Here is an 18,615-nt window from a genome sequence, read left to right on the forward strand (position 1 = left end):
AGATCTAGATACTAGGACTACATACCTTTTCGATTTGTTTTTGTTTACTGAGTTCTTTCTGTTGTTTCTCTTTTACCCTCTCTATTTCCTTTTGTTTTTCCGATGCCCTACGATCCTAAAACACAGATAAGTACAACTAATGAATTAAATATGAAACAACTTTAAATTTTAGACTTTTCAATTCATATGGCCTTTGTAACCTTTTCATATTTTTATATTTACATGAAAGCACACTAAAAATATACATTCTTAGTCATTTATCCAAATTCTAAATACTGCATCAGCAATAGTATCCACTGATAACCTTGCACAGCAAAATCATTTTATTTACTTGCTAATATGAAAGACCTTATATTACTTTAGATAACATTCTTGGATAATTAATAAGTATCTTAGATTCTTACCAGTTCTGCATGCAAAGCTATCTGTTTTGCCAGTCCAACAGAATCACAAATCTAAAAGGGGAAAAAATAGGAAAAACTCAGCCAGTTCTCATTCAAAGTAATAATTTCAAGTATCCAAATGGCTGGTGCAACTAGATTTACAACTCATTATAACACACTGCTTCAGACAAAACCTGATTTAAGAATGTTTCAGTCCCCAAACGAAGCACCTGTGTATTTTCTTCAGAGTCTGAGTTTCCGCTGCTGCGTCTCGCCTCTTTCACACACCCACCTTCCGGTTATCTCAAATTCATTACTGAGATGCTAAGATTTGCAGAGAACTAAGCAGATGCTGATGCTGTTCTAAGCTGAAGACATCTGGAAAAGGCTGATTGCGGGAATATACTGCAGTCCCCGAGTAAGGGAATGAGGCCAGAAGACTGCACTAGCGCTCAATGGCCAGGGAAGACACAGGTCTGTAAGTCAGAAGGCCCAACATATCAGCTCAGATACCTTCAGAGCAACGGGCTTTGGTCAAACAACTCTGCTGAAGTAGGCCAACTTTGGGAGTTTTTTCCAGAAATCTTACTAAGAACTTTGACTATGATATATATTTCACAACCTAAACACATTTTGAAAGGCCATGTATACCTTTTCCCCCTCATTGTTTGATTCAAATATGTAGCAGACTGATGACAGATTACTTTCACTTCTGCCCCCTGATGTCCGAAGAACAAATCCAAAAAGCCTTTTATTTTCCTGGTGTGTAGCATACAAAACTACACTGGGTAATGGAAACTGCCAAAGAAAACATCAGAAGCAAACGTGAGATTTTTCAAACACTTACAACTGCACTCTTATACATAACAAACTCAATTACTAAGTTATATCATAAACAGAACATTAGAGCCAATTTTTTTTTTTTAACAACATGGCAATCCAAGAACAAAAATGTCATATTTGGTTTGGATTACCAGGCAGAATAAGAGGTTGTTGAATGCTGAATTTATTAGTCATTTACACATTTTACAATAACAAATAGAATAACAAAAATGCTCTATATTATTAAATGATTAAATAAGAGCATATACTTGCAACTATTTCAACCTAGATAACTATAAACTCAATCATGTTCACCTTTTAATTCCTCCTGTGTTTATCCCTTAACCAGGCAGCATATATCATATCCTAAGAAAACCTAAGTATCACAGCAGATTGCACAATTCTTTAAGTTGCATGGAATGTTCAATTATAACTTTATGGGGGAAGATGTCCACCATCAGCTTAATTATAACTTAGCCAATCATAATTACTACCATATTTCAATATATAGGTTCAGAATTATTATAAAGATACACACTTGTATGTGCACAGAGGGATTTCCAATAAAGCTTTAAACATGCCGAACTCACCGTGAGCCTTGTAACTTGTGTCTGTGGATCAATTAACCTATAATTAAAATTTTGGAAAACATTTTAATTAGGCTGAAATTAAACTTTTTGTACAGTTTTTTTTTTTTTTAACATTTATTCATTTTTGAGAGACAGACAGAGACAGAGCACAAGCAGGGGAGGGGCAGAGAAAGAGGGAGACACCGAACCCAAAGCAGGTTCCAGACTCCGAGCTGTCAGCACAGAGTCCGATGCAGAACTCGAACTCACAAACAGCGAGATCATGACCTGAGCTGAAGTCGGATACTTAACCGACTGAGCCACCCAGGCGCCCCATTTTTTGCACAGTTTTTTAAGGGGAAGGTCATTACTTACTTTAAACAATCACAAGTGACTAATAAATGTGACTCTGTCATACGAAAGATGTTATGGATGGCCCGGGCAGCTAAAATTTGCCGCATTGTTTCATAAACAACATCTGGATTGTCATCTGATTTCACCTCCATGGAACCAAGAAATCGGACAATAAATAACTGATGAAGAATAGAATCTACAAAAGAACAAGATACATTATATATTTCTAAATTCCACATATCTCTTCCTAAGAATAAAACACACTGTCATCTTTTAGATTTTGTAGTAAAAAATACAACCTAGTAGAAGTATTTACAAATTACTCCTAACTACAGTGTTCATGTTATAAGAAAATTAAGGTCTCAAATTCAAACAGCAAAAGGTTCTGCTTCAACAATAGGTGGTTCTTGTACTATTCTTATACCTTTGCTGTAAGCTTGAAATGTATCAAAATAAATAGTTACTGCAAAAAGAAAAAAAGTCATGCTCCAGTTAGCAGAAGAAAACATGAACTGCTAGGAAAAACTTAAAGGACAGCTTCTGCATTGAGAATTTGACGACGAGGTCAAAAGTATGATATTCTACAATTTTAATGAAATCTTTAAGCCTGATTAAGTTCTGTTGCTTTGAGTGTACTATGAGCAAAAAGAAAGCTATGAAGTAAATGTACCATTAAAACAGCATACATCAGAATAAATAAAAACAAATCCTTCACACAGTTTACCAGAGAATTTTTAAAATATAAGAATACTGCACATCTGTTTTACCTTCAGTTTCAGATTTTGTACCTCCTCCAGATTCTCCAAATGGATTTGTGCGCCTGAAAAGTTTTTAAAAAATTATGAACCAATGGTCAGTTACCATGAGCCATATGGAAGAAACCTCAATCATTGAAACTGGAGTTAAAAACTAAGAGTCACAAAAACTTGTACACACATTTTTTTATAAAGCTCTAAAATGCCTGATCCTGTCAAGGTATGCTACTGATGACCACCTTACTCTGACAAAGGCCTCTACCTTCACACTTAGCAGGCTGAACTCAAAGCTGCTGCATTCTAGAAGATGTGGATGAACTATAGACAGACACACACATGCCCCAACATCCTAATAAACCATGTTGTGAAAACCTTGAATTCAAATAAAGGGGGAAAGGAACAGCCGATTTAGCTTCAATTTTAGCTACCTAAGAAAAATGCCAAGGATTTCCTGGGATTTTAAAAACCTCTTTTTAGGTCCTTTATTACATGTTGCAAGTTAACTATGCTAACTGGAACATTTTTAAATTTTAAACCTGTATTTCTGAAGGCATATGTAATGGAATGCAAGAAGAAAAGCTAAGTAGGGATGAAGCTACCTCCCCTAAGGGTGCTTGGTTCTTGGCACACCCACAATGAAGGAAGAAAAGTACAACTGAAAATAGGTTTTATAAACAAACAGAGAGCTAAGTTGTTTTAAATAACATTGGCATTAAGATAACATGAAATTGATCTCCATAATACATGTCTGACCTATTCTATCAAATCCTAAGTAGATTTCTATGATCAAACAGAAATTTTTTCTTGGTCATAGCCATGTATATCCAAATCAATGTATGAGGTGTCCAACCTACTTAAATAAATTTGCCTTAAGTCACATTTCCTTCATCCCAGAGCCAAAAACAAATTTTTTAACAAATTTGATATTTCTCATTATATAAACAAAAGATGATTTATTAATGATTCACAACATGAATTTAGTGCCTTCCTGGAGACTTTTTTTTTTAATGTTTATTTTTATTTTTGAGAGAGAGACAGAGCATGAGTGGGGGAGGGGCAGAGAGAGAGGGAGACACAGAATCTGAAACAGGCTCCAGGCTCTGAGCTGTCAGCACAGAGCCCTACATAGGGCTCGAACTCATGGACTGTGAGACCATGACCTGAGCCGAAGTCGGACACTTAACCAACTGAGCCACCCAGGTGCCCCAGGAGATTTCTTACTCTGACTCAAGATGATATTTTTCCTTTTTTTTTTAATGTTTATTTTTATTTTTTGAGAGAGAAAGAGAGAGAGAGAGAGTTGGGGGAGGCACAGAGGGAGAGGGAGACAGAGGATCCGAAGCAAGCTCTGTGCTGACAGCAGAGAGACCAACGTGGGACCCAAACCACAAGACTATGACCTTAGCTGAAGTCGGGCACTTAATCGATTGAGCCCACCCAGGCGCCCCTCAAGAATTTCTGAAATATTGTCATGACCTAAAGAATGGACTGTTAGCTTTCTTCTGCAATTTTAAGAGCAAATACCAGAAGCAGATAAATAATTCAAAATTAAGTAATCTCAAAAAAAATTCAAAATTCTCTTAAACTGAATTGCCTTCACTTATTTGAGGCAGAAAACAAAGAGAAAAACCTACATGATTCTTTCTCAACTACCAAAATTAGGTAATTAAAGAAAGTACAACACAGCTAATATATATATGTGAGACACACTGTGTAAAAATGGAATCATAAACCTTATAGACCATAGAACCGTATCACTATGATGCCATCACCCACCTGCCTCCCTGGCCAAAGGCTTTTGCCTGGCCAGGCTGATCTTCACACACAGGAGAAATGATGTCAAACTGTATTGGAGTGTCTGGGGCAACAAGAGAATCTAGAGAGAGGGCAGCCAAATTTGTGGACTCAGATCCCAAGGATCCTGAGCTGCTGGTTCGAGCTGTCGGTGGCCGAGATTGTCTAAGCACAGAAGAAAACCAGAAGGCATTGCATTTAGTTTTCTCTTTTGGAAATTAAATACAAACTATGAGAAACTTTTTTTTTTTTAAGTAGGCTTCATACCCAACAGAGCCCAACATGGGGCCCGAACTCACAACTCTGGGATCAAAACCCAAGCTGAGATCAAGAGTCAGACACTTAACTGACTGAGCCACCCAGGTGCCCAGAAAATACAATTTTATGTCAGTAAGAGGAACAGAACAAATTTCAACAAATACAATCACAGCTACTTATTTAATAACAGACTTCTTTCTTTCCAATGACTAAATTCAAAAACATAAATGACCTCACTCTAGAGATAAACATTAGGAAAATTTGGAATCTTTTTTATTTAGCATTCTCGCTGGTAAATTTACCAATTTGAAAATATACTTTCTATGTCTGGGGGGCATATTTCGTACTAACGTAAGTAGCACTACTAAAATCAAAGTGTTTTGCTAACACTTTCAATAGCCCATATAGTTTTAAGACACTTTTTTTTTGAAGTTTATTTACTTATTTTTGAGAGAGAGAGAACGAGCGGGTGAGCAGGGGAGGAGGGGGAGAGAGGGAGAGAGGGAGAGAGAGAATCGCAAGCAGGCTGTGCACTGTCAGTACAGAGCACAGTGTGGGGCTTCATCTCATGAACTGTGAGATCATGATCTGAGCTAACCAAGAGTTGGACACCTAACTGACTGAGCCACCCACGCGCCCCAATAGCCCATACAGTTTTAAATAACCAAAAGTCTGGTAACTCACCCTGCCGGGCGCAGACTTTCATGCCTCTGCTGGAAAGATGGGGAAGGAGTGACCGCTTCCAAAGCTGACTGATTTACTCGTGCAGCAATTTCCTATTTTGTTTTTTAAAAAGGACTAGAATTAGTAAAGCAAGAAAACCAAAAGTTTGAACAGAACTCTGAACTGTCAGAATGCTCTTGAGTAACACTTAAAATGCAAACTGGAGTAACTAAAGTAGTTCCACATTCCATCTTAATATTAAGACACATAATTAACTTTATAACATAATAAGCTTCCTCTTACTTCTTACAGACCTAGGTCTTTAAATATTTAACTACCAGATTTTCTAGACTAAGGTTTGTATTGTTAGACCTAATACAGCATCTAGTATATAGGTACTCAACACATTTGCTAAATAAATAAATTTAAGAGTAGGAAACAAGCAGAAAATATCAAAACTATTAAAAATTTTTATAACTATACAGCTGAGTGTTTTCATGATCTTCCAAAATATGTTTACGCTCAGAAACATCTACATATTTATTAACTGATGAAGTTATCATTTTTGGACCAAAATGTGAAAGAAAGCTTCCTATAAGAAATATTTTTAAACTTCATATTTCAAACACTGGCTACATAAAATAGTATTTGCATTAGAAAAAACATCATGTAACATTTAAAAAAAATTTTTAAGTTTACTTATTCAGGCAGAAAGAGGGGGACAGAGGATCCAAAGCAGACTCTGCACTGACAACAGAGAGCCCAACGTGGGGCTCGAACCCACGAACCGTGAGATCATGATCCGAGCGGAAGGCAAATGCTTAACCGACTGAGCCACCCAGGAACCCCGTCGTCACTTAACATTTTTGCATTTCTGTGTCTTATAGTTAGCAAAAATATCACGACAATGCTACAAGTTGATCAGAATTTCTCCTCTCATTGAACACAGATAAAGTAATTCTGGATAATCTGGAAAATACTACTTAAAATTTAGAGTTCTGATAACTTGTGGGAAAGTAAGATAACCCTGAATTATTCAAATGCAAACACTGTATTCACCACGTATTCTCTAGGTATTAACAGATCATCCAACTTCCATTTTAATTTTCTGTTGCTCCCAAGTAGCATAACAGAAAGGAAAAGCTAGACTGGCAACAGATCTAATTACTACAAGCAAAAGGCTTCTCTACAATTAGCACTAATTTTCTCAGATTAGGCTCATAAAATTATTATACAACTAATAGAAGTTACTAATATTTTGGAGATCATGAGATACTGTTTCTTTATTCAAAACTTGTTCCCAGGAATCTAAGTCCTAGGTGTCTTGGGTGGCATTTCAAAGCCATTATAATAAAAACAGAACTCTTCAAATTGTTCTTCCATTCACTTGAGCTTAAAACCTGCAAGTCATCTTTAATTCATCTCCTTCATCCTTTATATTGGTCAGTTAGTAACTACTCTAGTCAATGTCTTTTTACCTGTTTCTACAATGTATCATTTCTTCTCTCTTCTCTTAGTTACCAGGGTGTCCAGACCCTCAGCTCATCCCTTATTTATTGTAATGGTCTCCTACATGTTCCCAGACACCCCTGTCTAATCAACTATTATCCAACAACAGTTTAAGACTTAAAAAAGTGAGGGCTTCCTGAAGAAATCAGCCCTGTTCTGCCTCAACTCAAATTATCAGTACTGCACAGCCTTGCGGTGTCCTGGAGGCGGCCAGGTTCACAGCACAACTGGGCCCACCAAGACTGGCAGAGGACACACAGCTCCTGTCCTAAACCAAGTCTTTTCCCAACTACACTGTAGTATGGACCCACTTGTTTCCTTCCACAGTTCTCTGGGTTCTGCCTGTATATCTGGATTGCACCTACATGGAAGTTCATCTGGCTTGATACCCTTGCTACTCAAAGTGTATGTGGCAAAACAGAGTTCAGGCTGAATACCCGAACCCTAGATATAATATGTATTTTAACAAGATCCCCAGGTGATTTGTATGCACATTTCAGCTTTCAATTATTCTCCAACAAGAAACTTGAACTCCGATTATACTACTGGTTTCAGAAACACACTGTTTCTGCCTTTGTACTTTTGTTTTTATTCTCACGTCTGTAATTTCTTCTCTTATCCTCAAAATATGGACAAATCTTAGCCAGCTCAGGAGTCTGTATCATCTCCACAGTTTTCTCTAAAATTAAAGTCTATATTTGATCTTAACATTTTCAAATCTTAAGCTTCTAGTCATTACTATACACTTTCAATTATATGCTATTTTATATGAAATGTTACTTAAATGTTATGTTTGTATTCCCATACACAGAGGCCCCTGGAGGGCAGAGCCCTGGCTTATTCTTATTCATCTGTATCCTTATCCATGGTGCTCAGCCCAAGGCTAAATCCAGCATTGATACCCAGTAAATATTTGTTAGCTGACAGATTTCCTTTACATTTGAAATAATTTATCTAAGAAGACCAGATGCTCATATATGGATACGTTAAAGCTACCCATTCAAGGGCAAATCAAGATTACAGAATTTGAGAGATTAAGACATAATTAATAAAAGCCATGTAATCCACAGAAGTATTCAATTTTGCCAGAGCTGGATATCATAAATAAAAACATTACCTCTGGATTTTCACTTAAATATATTTGTTTGGATATGTTATTTATTGTACAGATCCACTGCAAGAGAAAAAGAAAAAGAAAAATAAGACTTTTTTCCTACAATGCTTCTCTTCTAAACGAGAATGTTCAATATCTCATTGAATAGAAGTTTCATAAGATGTAACACATAATCTTTCTCACAAAAACAGTATTTTCCTATATACATATAGTCTGTGTGTAACAGAACAGTGAATAGATTTATTATTTTTAAAGCCCAAATTAACTTCATACAAGGGAATAAAAATATAGCAATAATGTTAAGTTATAATTTAGTAGCCTGTATTTGTCTTTTTATATCACTTCCCTTCATAATCTCCACCAAATAAGAGAGTCTGGATTCAGATATCATGATTAACACTAATGCAAAAAAGTAAAGAGCTAAATATATTCCCAGCGAATGCATTTTACATACTTCCCTTCTTCAGATTTATAACTAATTAACATAGAAAATGCTCTCTCTTCCACATTTTCCACTTCACTCTCGAGGATTTCAGTCCATGATGAGCCTCATTAAACTAATATTCTGTGTGGTAAACCCTGCAGAGAGCAGACACAGGTCTGTGTTCCTCACAAACCAAAAGCAAGTTTTAATACCTACTCTTTTGCATAAGAGGTAAATAAAAATAGATCTCTATGTAATTTCTAACCTTGTCTTCTACCAACACAGTTATAATACCAGATAAAATCGCTCAAAATCAAGTATAGTATACTTTCATCGAAGAGTATTTCTCAAGACAAAGTTTTTGAAGTGTCAGTTCTTGGTGGTAACTTACCTTCCATATTTGGTGCACTAGAAGTAAAAATGGAGCCAAAAATAAAAGACTCGTGAGGAAGAACAGACACTCCCAAATTTTTGTTTTTCTGTCTTTCATTTTAAGCTTTACTTGCTTCCTGCCATGCTACATCTGTTGCCACTATGTTCTTAATGCAGCAAATACGGTCTCAGAAAGTTGGTGAGAGAAGAGAATAAATTAAACTGTCACCTCATGATACTACTAACTTGCCAGAAAGCAATAGTCACAAGGTCATTTCTGAAGTCGTGCCTTTAAAAAGACAGACAGCAACGATTTCTAATGTCTCCCCTTATAGGTCTAGCTTTAAAATTGTGTGTGAAACTTAAGAATGTTGCTTGGGGACAATAGATTTTATTTTTAAAAATTTTTTAATTAACTAGGATTTTCCAAATTTCTATCTTAATATTTAGTTGCTGAGATATCTTGAGAGGTTGCTGAAGAAATTAACTAGATAAAATTTTACCTCTTCATGGTCTTTTTTACTTTCTGCTTGCAAAATTGAAGATCTGAAAAAAAAAGAAAGAAGTTTGACCCTTAACTTAAAAAAATTGATCTGAGAAAATGTTTTATCTTTCAAAGTACATATAAAACCAATCAGTATCAAAACTTTAAAAACCCAAAACACACAACCAATCAATATCTTAGGAAAAGGAGACCACCAGGGGCATCTGTACTCATATTTTAACAACTTTGACTTTGGCTGTCTGTGCCAAAACATAACCAAAAAAGAAACAGGTGCTGTTTTTCAGAAGACAACCTGTAGCAAAAGAACACTGCAAATAAGACGATGCACTTCAACTTTCTGACATATCCTACATATTTCAAATATAAATCAGTAATCCTAATAGAAAACACCAATTATACTTAGTTATTATTTCTCCATAAATATAGTTAAGTAAAATTTTTCAATATATTAGTCACATTGGGATGTTTAGCTTTTCTATAAATGTTACTAAGTTAGAGAAAAAAATAATTATTAATTTTGAATCACACTAGGAATGTGAAATGGGAAATCATGTAAAGCATTATTAGCAATAAAATGAAAAAACAAAAAAGTAAGTACTTGTAGTAACATACTAACAATTTGGTAATTCTGACAAATGAACACAGGGACTCCCAACATCCAGCATGATAAATGACACAGTAACTGACATTCATTACATGTTTAAAGAAGGAATATGAAATTAAACCACCATTTGATAAAAGACAGTGAACCACAGCATCTTAACATAGAGAAAAAATGACTGAAAATTCAGAAGCTGCATCTGAATAGTAAGAAACATCAAAAAACAGTATTTTAATTAAGTAGAAAAAAGCTACAGATAATTTAAACATCATCAGGAAAAATTTTAGATTATGGTTTACATCCTTAGATAGATTATAATGCAGTCATTGTGAAATGTTTTTAATAAGCAGCTGTAGATCCAAAGTGTGTGTGTGTGTACACACACACACACACACACACAGTATTTCCTCAAGTACTTTTTTAAAAATGTATTAGAGGGGCGCCTGGGTGGCTCAATCGGTTAAGTGTCTGACTCCTTTGACTTTGGCTCAGGTCACAATCTCATGGTTTATGAGATGGAGCCTCATGTCAGGCTCTGCACTCAGCGCAGAGACTGGGTTTCTCTCTCTCTGCCCCTCCCCCCTCTCAAAATAAATAAACTTAAAAACAAATGTAGTTAGAGTAAAAACTGTAAGGCAACAGACCAAAAAGTTAATTCTTGTTTCTAGTTAGTGAGATTATAGCTTTTTTCAATGTTCCTTTTGTTACATTTTTCTGTTTTTCAAAAATTTATTCTAAAAGCTAGTCTATGGGTTCTCAATGCAAAGGTAACAGAAGTTTTAAAAATTGCACATAAACATTAATGGACTAAATCATTAACTTAATCAGAAATACATAACATTTAACAATGACATTAGTGGGGCGCCTGGGTAGCTCAGTTGGTTAAGCATCTAACTTTGGCTCAGGTCATTATCTCATGATTTCTGAGTTTGAGCCCCGCGTAGGGCTCTATGCTGACAACTCAGAGCCTGGAGCCTGCTTCAGATTCTGTGTCTCCCTCTTTCTCTGCCCTTCCCCCACTCATACTCTGTCTCTGTCTCAAAAATAAATAAACATAAAAAAAATTTTTTTTAATAAAAAATAAGTAAAATGACATTGGTATTTGCACTTACTACACATTAGGCACATTACATTATGTTAGATTTCTATTCTTCATAACAATTTACAAAGTAGGGATTATGACCACCCCACCCTCATTTCACATGTAAAAAAAAAAAAAAAATGGAGCTCAGAAAGGCTATATAACTTGTCTAAGACCACATGGTAAGTAGCAGATTTCAAATTTGAACTTTCTGACCCCAAGGTTAGGGCTCTTTCCACTAACTTGTGCTGCCTTCCCCATACCATGCAGAATTTTCAGTGAACAGTATCTTAACATGAAATCAAGGGTTTTTACCATATGACCTTGTTTTGACAAGGTCATTTAACCTAGTCAGAAAGGAAAATTCAAATCATTTCTACATGATTAAAAGGAAAATGATCTTAATATGTAATAAGCCTAAAATAGCTATAAAATGTCTGAATGGCAAGGAATTATCATGCATTTCAGTAGTTCAAACGATTACAGATTTTATTAATAGTAGGAAAAAATACTAACTTTTTTCCATCAAAGGAAGTGATCTGAAAACAGTACCGCCTGTCTTCACAGTCAACAGCCATTACCGAACAGTTGTCTATGTCCATGGCGAGGCCTCCTGCTACATCCCCACGTGCCTGACTCATTAAGTTTCCACCCTGCGTGAAGTAAAACTGTCTGTCCCAGGTAGATGACACCAAGCCTGTTTTACTAAACGAAGAAAGTACATTCACTCTTCAGTATCAACACACCTGAAATCTCATCATAAGCCAGACACAAGATAAAACATCACAAAGAATCAGCTTGCAAAAAGGCACCAAGGTGCCTAGAAAATACAAATAGCAGTTTTTCAGTCTCTAAAATAAATTCATGTATGCCAACCCACTTTTGCGTGTGTGCGTGTATTTCCAAAACAAGGCTAGAAATGATCAAATTGCAACTGTTATAACAATGTTCCATAAACTACAGTTCAACTTTCAAGAGAAAAAAAATCGAAAGAATTCATTTTGTTCCTAAGGTTAACTGGCTTTATCCTACCTTTAGGTAAAAACTGAAATTTGACCTGATGGTATAATTACATATAAAGTATGATAAAAATGATATTTAATGATATTTCATATAATCCTAGATTTAAACTCAAACTGGTTTTGCTTTTAAAATAACTCTGGGGGACCATGAGTGGCTCAGTTGGTTGAGCGTCCAACTTCGGCTCAGGTCATGATCTCACGGTTTGTGAGTTCGAGCCCTGCAACGGGCTCTGTGCTGGCAGCTCAGAGCCTAGAGCCTGCTTCAGATTCTGTCTCCTTCCCTCTCTGCCCTTCCCCACTTGTGCTCTGTCTCTCTCTGTCTCTCAAAAATAAATAAATGTAAAAAAAAAAAAAAATTAAAAAAAATAAAAATAATTCTAAATTATTCAATAAATACCTAAATAAAATTTTACTTCTGAAAATTATTCACGTACCCCCGTCAAAAAACTGACAAAAACACTAATACCACTAACTAAAAAGATTCAACCTTTAGTAAAATCAAAATAATTTAGCAGATATCAATTATATATTATGTTCACTTGATATTACCCTAGATGATATACAATATATGAAAATAACTGTAGTTCTCTTACTTCCTAGCATTAAGGTATCCAGCTTTCCGGGTTAAGTTTCGATTAACAGGAAATTTCGTGGGATCTGGGTCAGGTACATATAAGGGGTCACTGGCTACTTCCAAATCCTCTATTGTCTGCTGCATGGTCTCTACATCATTGTCCATTTCCCTGCGAACACTAACACGGAAAACAAACCACAACAAAGAACTGTTTACCAATCATGTTTACCTAAACATTTGTTTTGTATATATTTTCTTAAAGAGAGTAGTAGTGGTGTGGGTAGTTAAAATAAAACGAACACATTATGAAACAAATTTATGTTTTAAGTGAAACTTAGATATTACGGCAACAATACGAAATTAAAAAACTACCACACTAAATACCTAACTTTGGAGGAATTTTCAAACTGCTCTGTCCTGTGCCTTTAAAACAATCATTTTCGTCTCCCTGCAGATCTCAGATTGACCACATCACTGCTCAGACTTTTGAACCTGACTAGAATGACTTTCTTTCGTTAAGCTTTCATGGCTTGAAAAGCAAGATGTACATAGCAATTCCCACCCATCCCCCACAATTCAGATAACTGTGAAGGTAATTAACTTGTGGTTAATTACTATTATGTGTTTGTTATGTTTACACATAAAACCTAGTTTAGAATCAATAAAATACCATAAGCCTTGACACAGTTATAAAATTCGGAGTTCAAATTCTGTGGAAAAGATGGTGAAAACACCAAGAAGCATGTGAGACACACTCCCATGGCAGGGAAAATAGCCCTCAGGAAACTAAATGCTAAATATTTGTAGATTATGGCATTTAGCTGTTAAGTTATTCTTGTAACTTCATTTTCAATTTTAAGGAAGAAAATACTTACTTCTGTACACTTGTTCCAATATTAGTCAGGAATTCTTCCAGCTGTTCACTGAGATTTTCAGAACCCATCTTAAAGAAACTTATCTAAGGCAAGAGGGTGTGCATGTGGGGAGATGAGCAACAGAAACACACACAATACAAAACATACTTAAAATGAATCATACAGTCACCCAGATACAAGGTAAGGTAATGAACAAGGGAGTATTCCCATTTGTGTACTAGTTTACAATGACTTCTACTGGGCTTAGAGCAACTGTAAAAACCAGACTTCAATTTCACCATACATTTTTTTATATATTAATATATGCATATGGTAAACAAAAACTGGAAAACTTTAAGTCATATGGATAAACCTATGTTTACTACAAAGATAAGTTTTATGCTGAGGAATAATAAGTGCTCATATTTGAAGAAATATCTGAATTTCCTTAAACTCTTAATTTTTAGGGACGTGCCATCTCATATTGACCAAATTTAATTTTCTAGCCTCCTCCCTGATGCACACCTCCTGGGACACTTTGGGGTTTCAATCTATTATTTTTAACTCAGGAGGTATGCAGGGAACATGAGACAAACTCAAACTTGCCCATTCTCTTTCAAATCTACTCTGAAGCAAGGGTGAAAGGAAGTTCCAGCAGAAGTAACTGCAGAAGTCATTTAGCTTTCTGTCCCTTGTCCCCAACCTGTGATGGACAAGGACTAAATACAAGGTAAGTAATTTCATTTACCTGAAAAAATGTGAAATTTTCATTTGCAAGGAAAACCATTCTAGCTTCTTTAAAATAGTATTCTGATGACATTTTAAATTACTTTTGAAAATACATACCCAAACAGAATATTGTGACCTTAGTCTGTAATACCCTAATGCTTAACATGAATATCAAACTCAACATCAAGTTTTTAGAACAGTTATAATCCAAAAGACAGTACAGCCAGTATTCACCTGAGCTTGCATGTATCCGAGTAGAGGTTCTAACAATGCTATTTTCTTTTTGTACTGAAGAGTATTTAATGCACAAAAGTAATGCATCATGGTCTGGTGTTGTTTTTTTCTGGAGGTGTAGACATCTTCTGTGACTTCATACTTTACCTTCAAATAAAAACATTAAAAATACTATTATATATCTAATTGTGTACTTATGTTTAATTACCTTTAGTAGTGGCTATAGGAAAGAGCCTACCCAAGGAAACAGGTGTATTACCAGCAATTGTGCATCTTTATTTTCTAAGATACGAGAAATCCTATAAAATATTGGCTAATTTTCCTGTCTTACTATCAACTACTCCATCTTAAAATGCACATGTAAAGCAAATTCTGCACATAACTAAGTATGATACAATAACTGAACTAAGTGTGGTAGAAAAAGTCTACCACACAGAGGAAAGGCAGACAGTGGTTTGGTATTAGCTTAGCCATCAGTCTTTGATCTTGGTCAGTTCACAGCATACCCCTCTTCTGGTTCTCCCCCTGCTGCTCTTCCTCTCTTGTACTTGTTTTTCTTTACCCACACTTAAAATATGTGTGCTCCTTTAAGTTCTTGCATTCAGACAACAAGCATTTATTGAGCACCTATTATGTACTGTGCATTAGGCTCTTCTCTCTTCTTGCTTTCCTTAGAATGCCTAATCAAGTACCCAATACCAAGTATTGGGATTGTATATCCCAATACACCAATGACTCTCAAATTTGTATCTCTTGCCCTTCACTCTCCTAAGTGTCAGAAGAAGCACATCTCCAACTAGGCTCTTTATATGTGTGTGTGTCCACATGTGTGTGTAAATGTGCTGGAAACATACAAAACTAAATATAGTATCTTCCCCACAAACCTGTTCCTCCGTTTCTTAGCTCTCTTAATTATCCCAAGATCCACCCCATCATCCAAGAATTATAGGACTCTGAGGCACCTGGGTGGCTCAGTTGGTTAAGTAACCGACTTCAGCTCAGGTCATGATCTCGCAGTTTGTGAGTTCAAGCCCCGCGTCGGGCTCTGTGCTGACAGCTCAGAGGCTGAAGCCTACTTCAGATTCTGTGTCTCCCCCTCTCTCTACCCCTCCCCTGCTCATGCTCTGTGTCTCTCTGTCTCTCAATAATAAATAAATGTTTTTTAAAAATTTAAAACAAAAAAAAAAAGAATTATAGGACTCATTTTCAATTCCTCCTCCTACCATAAGTCTTGTCAGTTCCACTCACAAAATATTTTCTAGAAGTATTTCTTCCTCTCCACTTTCCATAACAACCTTAGCTGAGGCTCTGCAAACTATTTTGGTACTTTTTCAATGAGTTCCCACTAGTCCTGTCCCCTTCACATTTCCAGTAGTATTTTTATTCTGCAACACAACTGCATGGTGTTACCCACTTAAAATCCTTTAAGTAGGATTCCTTTAAGGAGGCTGCCCACTTTCTCTAACTCAAATTTCAGTCACTGAAATAGCCCCAAACTCCTTCTTTCTTGTCTTCTCTGCCACACCTCCCCAAATACATCCTATGCTCCAGACACACATCATTATCATAATAATTATTGCTAGAATTTAATGAAAACTTGCTACAAGCCAGGTACCCTGCATGCATTATCCCATTTCATCGTCAAAACTACTGAGTGTTTTTGACAAGAGAAATAAAGGCTCGAAAATGACGTCAGACAAACAAGCAGCAAAGCTGAGATTTGTTCTTATGCAGTCTGACTTAGAGCCAGTGAGTACTCCTAACCTTTACATTCTCTAGACTCTACCATGTGCATCTGCAAAGGCTGTTTTTCTTCCAGGAACGCCCTCTGTCCCCTGTCCCAAACCAGTGACTTTCACTCATCTTCAATCCAAATAGCACCTCCTAAAAGTAAAGCCTTTCACCAAATCACCAAAGTTAACTGAGGCTCTCTGTATGTTCTTGCAGCATTTTAAGACTTCTACTTGTTAAGTACTTAACTCAATGTTAATTCATGGGTTCTCTTCATCCTCGTACTCTGGCACCCAATCCAATCCAGCTGTACGCCTTCACATAGGAATATGCCTTCCTTAAGTGCATATTGTCCACTCCTGAGGATGGGAGTGGAGCCTATTCACACTCTTGCCTCATGGTACCCGACATATAGCAGATGGTCAAAAATTTTTCAAATAAAACAAAATTGGTAAAAGAATGTTTTTAAAACTACCTGAAATAACAACAACAAACCTGGAACAGCCAGGAGCAACATAAAAAATACACCAAAATTCTAACCTAGACCTTTAAACTATTTCGTAATGTAGAATTCAAAATGTATATATTTTATCAATATTTGCACCGTCAAATAATCAGTGAACTAAAATTAGAAACTGAAAGTTCTTCGTACTGAACTTTATGAGACACATTCCCTTTACTGCGTCACAGTAGCTGTTGCACAGTAAACTGTACCCAGTCGTGGATTCCCACAAGCGATCACTGTCTCTACCAGCAGCCACAGCCAAGGCTGCAGAAACCAACTCTGAGGACCAGAGATCACCTCACTCAAAAACATCTAGTGGAGTCCTACTCAGCAAGCCTTGGATCAGGCACTGAGAGAGAAATGATCTTAAGGAGCATCCAGATGAACTTGTTAATAATTTCTTTGTTTTTTACTCACATGCATATCTCCTATTTTGAAATAGAGTGAAATATTTCTGGATTTCTCTTGTGGAACAAGTATCAAAAACTATATATATTCCGTGTAAATGAGAAGGTCCTCATAACAGAAGTTCATTCAATTATGTATGCAACAATTCAACTGTTTAACCACTGTATCTCAGAAGACACTTCTGAATACATACATAGTCAAATAAAAACAGGACACATGCAATGTTATCAAAACACAAAGCAAAAGGAGCAATGTTATATACTGTGCATCAATTGCATTTTTGGAATAGTTCTGTTTACTTAGAAAATTTTGTCAGCAGAAAAATAGTTTGTTCAAAGAGATAATTATTGTCCAATAATTATCAGAAAGGCTTTGAAACAAATAGAAGGAAAGAATCAAGGACAATACAGAAAAACATACAAAGTAACTGCTAGCTACTATGTTTAAACAGGAAAAACCAGACCATCTAATGAAACAATTGCTAATTGTGATACTAAAGGAGTAAATATGTATCACACCTTATCATTTTCTCTTTTTTTTGACAATCGGCTATATCTGTTAATTGCAGCATCATGATCTGGAAAAGAAATAACTATTAACAACAATACAATAGTACCTTACAAAACTTAAAACTTACCTGACAAAACTTAAAACTTACCTGACAAAACTTATAAACTTACAAAAGTTATAAACCAAAAAAACTTTAAATGGTTTTCACATGTGCATCTTTCAACAAATGTACTAAAGCAAGAATTCTCTACCATATGAGCAATCCACTTAAATGTTCTCATTATGTTTCTACTTATTTAATTGGCAAACTATTTAATTCCAAATAGACTGTACTCCACTAAGTTTTTTAAAGTATTTTTCAGTATAAAAATGGCAAATGTTCACTAAAGACAACTTTGGAATATACAGGAAAACAAGGAAGGGTAAATATTACGCCAATTCCTCGGGTATTATTAAGACAACAAACTGAAAAATTTGATTTAGTTTCCTTTTAAATTTTTCTTGTAGCACAAATAGTGCAACTTAAATAAGAGCACTGATTTACATAATATTCACTGAAACTTTTAATTAGGTTCACTTTTTTCTACTACATAGAACATAGATTTGTGTTGATAAAGAAATAGATCACTGCGAGAACCAACTGTAAAGTATTCAAAACTTACCATTACTAGCAATCTGAAACACTTCCTTTAATGTCAATATTTCTGGAAAAGTTCAAGAATAGTTTCAATTTAGCATATTTATGAAATTTCTTAAATTTTGTTTAGAAAACAGTAACTGCCATTTAAGCTACAATTAAAATTCCAAATAACATTCCATAATTCAACAAAGTGAAAAAGTTATT

General features: G+C 35.5%; 1 protein-coding gene across 4 annotated transcripts in view; it reads right to left on the reverse strand.

Moving 5' to 3' along the window:
• Positions 1–18,615, reverse strand: part of APPL1 (adaptor protein, phosphotyrosine interacting with PH domain and leucine zipper 1) — a 54,435-nt gene that overhangs the window by 21,974 nt on the left and 13,846 nt on the right. For 3 of the 4 annotated variants that reach the window (XM_053219199.1, XM_053219198.1, XM_027039045.2), the window contains exons 6-21: positions 18,434–18,475; positions 17,780–17,838; positions 14,618–14,764; positions 13,676–13,758; positions 12,820–12,978; positions 11,721–11,909; positions 9,521–9,563; positions 8,225–8,281; positions 5,620–5,711; positions 4,660–4,842; positions 2,896–2,948; positions 2,150–2,324; positions 1,796–1,832; positions 1,035–1,181; positions 405–455; positions 26–115 (exon numbers count right to left, since the gene is read on the reverse strand). In XM_053219199.1, the coding sequence (XP_053075174.1) occupies positions 26–115; positions 405–455; positions 1,035–1,181; positions 1,796–1,832; positions 2,150–2,324; positions 2,896–2,948; positions 4,660–4,842; positions 5,620–5,711; positions 8,225–8,281; positions 9,521–9,563; positions 11,721–11,909; positions 12,820–12,978; positions 13,676–13,758; positions 14,618–14,764; positions 17,780–17,838; positions 18,434–18,475 (1,607 nt within the window). The remainder of the gene's footprint in view (positions 1–25; positions 116–404; positions 456–1,034; positions 1,182–1,795; positions 1,833–2,149; positions 2,325–2,895; positions 2,949–4,659; positions 4,843–5,619; positions 5,712–8,224; positions 8,282–9,520; positions 9,564–11,720; positions 11,910–12,819; positions 12,979–13,675; positions 13,759–14,617; positions 14,765–17,779; positions 17,839–18,433; positions 18,476–18,615) is intronic. The other variant, XM_053219200.1, reaches the window with a different exon arrangement.

The sequence above is a fragment of the Acinonyx jubatus genome, chromosome A2 (genome assembly GCF_027475565.1).
Source record: "Acinonyx jubatus isolate Ajub_Pintada_27869175 chromosome A2, VMU_Ajub_asm_v1.0, whole genome shotgun sequence".
In the NCBI taxonomy this organism is placed as follows: Eukaryota; Metazoa; Chordata; class Mammalia; order Carnivora; family Felidae; genus Acinonyx; species Acinonyx jubatus.